The sequence below is a fragment of the Marmota marmota genome, unplaced genomic scaffold (assembly GCF_001458135.2).
Source record: "Marmota marmota marmota unplaced genomic scaffold, marMar, whole genome shotgun sequence".
In the NCBI taxonomy this organism is placed as follows: domain Eukaryota; kingdom Metazoa; phylum Chordata; class Mammalia; order Rodentia; family Sciuridae; genus Marmota; species Marmota marmota.
This window is the reverse complement of record NW_026000174.1, coordinates 59,225,548-59,228,385: the sequence shown is the minus strand read 5'-3', so window position 1 is coordinate 59,228,385 and position 2,838 is coordinate 59,225,548. Positions and strand designations below refer to the sequence as shown.

The following is a 2,838-nucleotide window of genomic DNA, read 5'->3' as shown; positions in this document are numbered from 1 at the left end:
GTAACTCTTAGACCACTCTTCTGTAAGTAAGTGACACCCTTCCCTGGGAGCAGAATGGAGAACCCTCACTAGAGATTTAAGGTCCATGTTTACCCACATAACAACATAGTTCAAAGTAAGAAGATGCTGATGATGATCTTTACCCCAAGCACTGGAAGGAGCCATGAGAAATGTTATTTCTATCCTTACCTGCAGTGAAAGCCACAAAATCTGCCAGAATAAATGGCTGAAGTTAACATCTCCTATGTCACTGAATTTATTCTCAAGGGAATTACAGACTGGCCAGAGCTTCAGGCCCCATGCTTCGTGGTGTTTTTAGTTATCTATCTGGTCACAGTGCTGGGCAACCTCGGACTGATTGCCTTAATCAGGATCGATGCTCGACTCCACACACCCATGTACTATTTCCTCAGCCACTTGGCCTTTGTTGACCTTTGTTACTCCTCTGCGATTACGCCGAAGATGATGGTGAATTTTGTTGTGCAACACAACATTATCTCTTTCCACGCTTGTGCAACACAGCTGGGCTGTTTTCTCACCTTCATGATCACTGAGTGTTTCCTTCTGGCCTCCATGGCCTATGACCGCTATGTCGCCATCTGCAGCCCTCTGCATTACTCCACATTGATGTCAAAAAGAGTCTGCATCCAGTTAGTGGCAGTCCCTTATGGGTACAGCTTTCTGGTTGCCCTCTTCCACACCATTATCACTTTCCGTCTGACTTACTGTGGTCCCAATGTAATCAACCATTTCTACTGTGATGACCTTCCCCTCCTCGCTCTGTCCTGCTCAGACACACACATGAAGGAAATTCTGATTTTTGCTTTTGCTGGCTTTGATATGATCTGCTCTTCCTCCATCGTCCTCACCTCCTACCTCTTCATCATTGCCGCCATCTTAAGGATCCGTTCTACACAGGGACGTCGCAAGGCCATCTCCACCTGTGGCTCTCACATGGTGGCTGTTACTATTTTCTATGGCACACTGATCTTTATGTACCTGCAGCCCAAGTCAAACCACTCTTTGGACACAGACAAGATGGCCTCTGTGTTTTACACTGTGGTGATCCCCATGTTGAACCCCCTGATCTACAGTCTCAGGAACAAAGAGGTGAAAGATGCCTCCAAGAAAGCCTTGGGTAAAGGCTGGGAAACCTTAAAAATACTAAAATTAATAAAATAGTAATGAAGTGGGTTTTTTTTGTTGTTGTTGTTTGTTTTGTTTTGTTTTTTAATTTAAGAGGGAAGTGAGTAGAACTTTTTCTTGTAATTCTTTCCCAACCAATTAAAAATACCACTGTTCCTTTCACAGATTTTAACATATTATCCAAGGACCCAAGAACACCTTGGAAAGGCAGCATGATATAAAGAGTCCTTCCTGTTCAGGCCATTATTGCTTTACCCATCCACTGAAGTCATGTTCAAATACAAATGAAGACACACTTACATGTGCAAATACGTATGTGTATCTCAAGCAAAGGCAGAGGCTTGCTTTTGTTAGGGTTTTGGACTCTGGAACAAGTTTGCCTGAGTCTGAAAGTTATTTCTTTCAATTAGTTTGCAAACAAACTTGGGACAACCCACCTCCACTCTGTGCAATTCTTGTTTACAACACTGAAAAATAAGAGGAACAAACTCATTGGCTTGTCCTGAGGATTGCATGGGTTAATGTTTATAAAATGCATAGAGCTATACGCAATGGTAGTAAGTGCTTTGTGTTAGTTACATAAGTTTTGCTATAAAATGATTAATTCATTAGCCTTTCAATATCATTAAGTGAAGTGAACACAACCATATTAGATTTTTGTCTATCTGACAGGCAAATCAAATAAAACTAAGAGATGCATGAATTTTCACCCATGGATCTATTATTTATTAGTCACCTTAGGTAACATAACCAGTAATATGAACATTTCAAATTTATCTGAGGTTTTATTTTTAACACAGTGTTGAGAATGAAGAATATTCAATTAGTTACATAATGAGATTTTCAAATACAATTGGACAACAAGATATACAAAACTGCTTTTAATTAAAGTAATTCATGACAATTAAAATTATTGATCTGATATGCATTTATTATTTTGACATTCAAGTAATTAAACTATTGTTTTAATATTATTATATTTTCTTTGGTTTGTTTGGAAGGCATTATGAATCTTAAAATTTGCAGCCATTATATAGAATATAGGTTGAGATTTGCAGTAAAAAGTGTGATTATTTTCGGTTCAACATTTCATTTGAAAATGATTCAGGTATGCATCTATGAGATACTTTTAGAACTTGTGAGTTGCATTCATTCTCCAGTATTTAAAACAAGATTAAAAGAAAAATTCATATGTTCTATTTTTATGCTTTGTCTTGTGAGTGTATGTTTGTATGGTAGGTACACAAAATATTCTCATATATCACAAACATGACAAATAGAAGCATCTTAGTTCCTCTTTTTATAGGTAAAGAAATCCAGGTCTATGAAACCTTGAGAAATACTGGTTTTCTGGGGCCTTTTCCACATTTTTTGCTTCATAGAATTATTTATGATAGTGATATTTGAACACTAATTGGAATTGAAGTTTTCATGCCTGTGCATAATTTTAATTCCTTGATATTCACAATCACATATCAAAGTAAATCTAACTTTTCTTAAGAACATGAGCTAAGCAACTCAAAGACATGATATTATGCTTCTTCATGAGAAGACACACAGGTCTGTACTTCATCTAGAACTGCACTCTGGAAATTTCTTTAGGTGAATGATTTCATATCTTCAATATAGTTCCTCAATCAAAGCATCAAAATCAACATCAAAATCAACACTAATCATTTTCTTTCCAGGTAC

General features: G+C 37.2%; 1 protein-coding gene across 1 annotated transcript; it reads left to right on the top strand.

Moving 5' to 3' along the window:
* The first annotated feature begins 201 nt into the window (after positions 1-201).
* On the top strand, positions 202-1,204 carry LOC107135355 (olfactory receptor 1038). The gene has a single exon (XM_015477238.2). It carries the CDS (start codon positions 223-225, stop codon positions 1,180-1,182), a length of 960 nt encoding a protein of 319 aa, XP_015332724.2. The 5' UTR covers positions 202-222; the 3' UTR covers positions 1,183-1,204.
* Positions 1,205-2,838: the final 1,634 nt, after the last annotated feature.

What these genes read in the sequence shown, in the direction of transcription:
- LOC107135355 (XM_015477238.2), top strand. Translation starts at nt 223, where the DNA reads ATGGCTGAAGTTAACATCTCCTATGTCACTGAATTTATTCTCAAGGGA.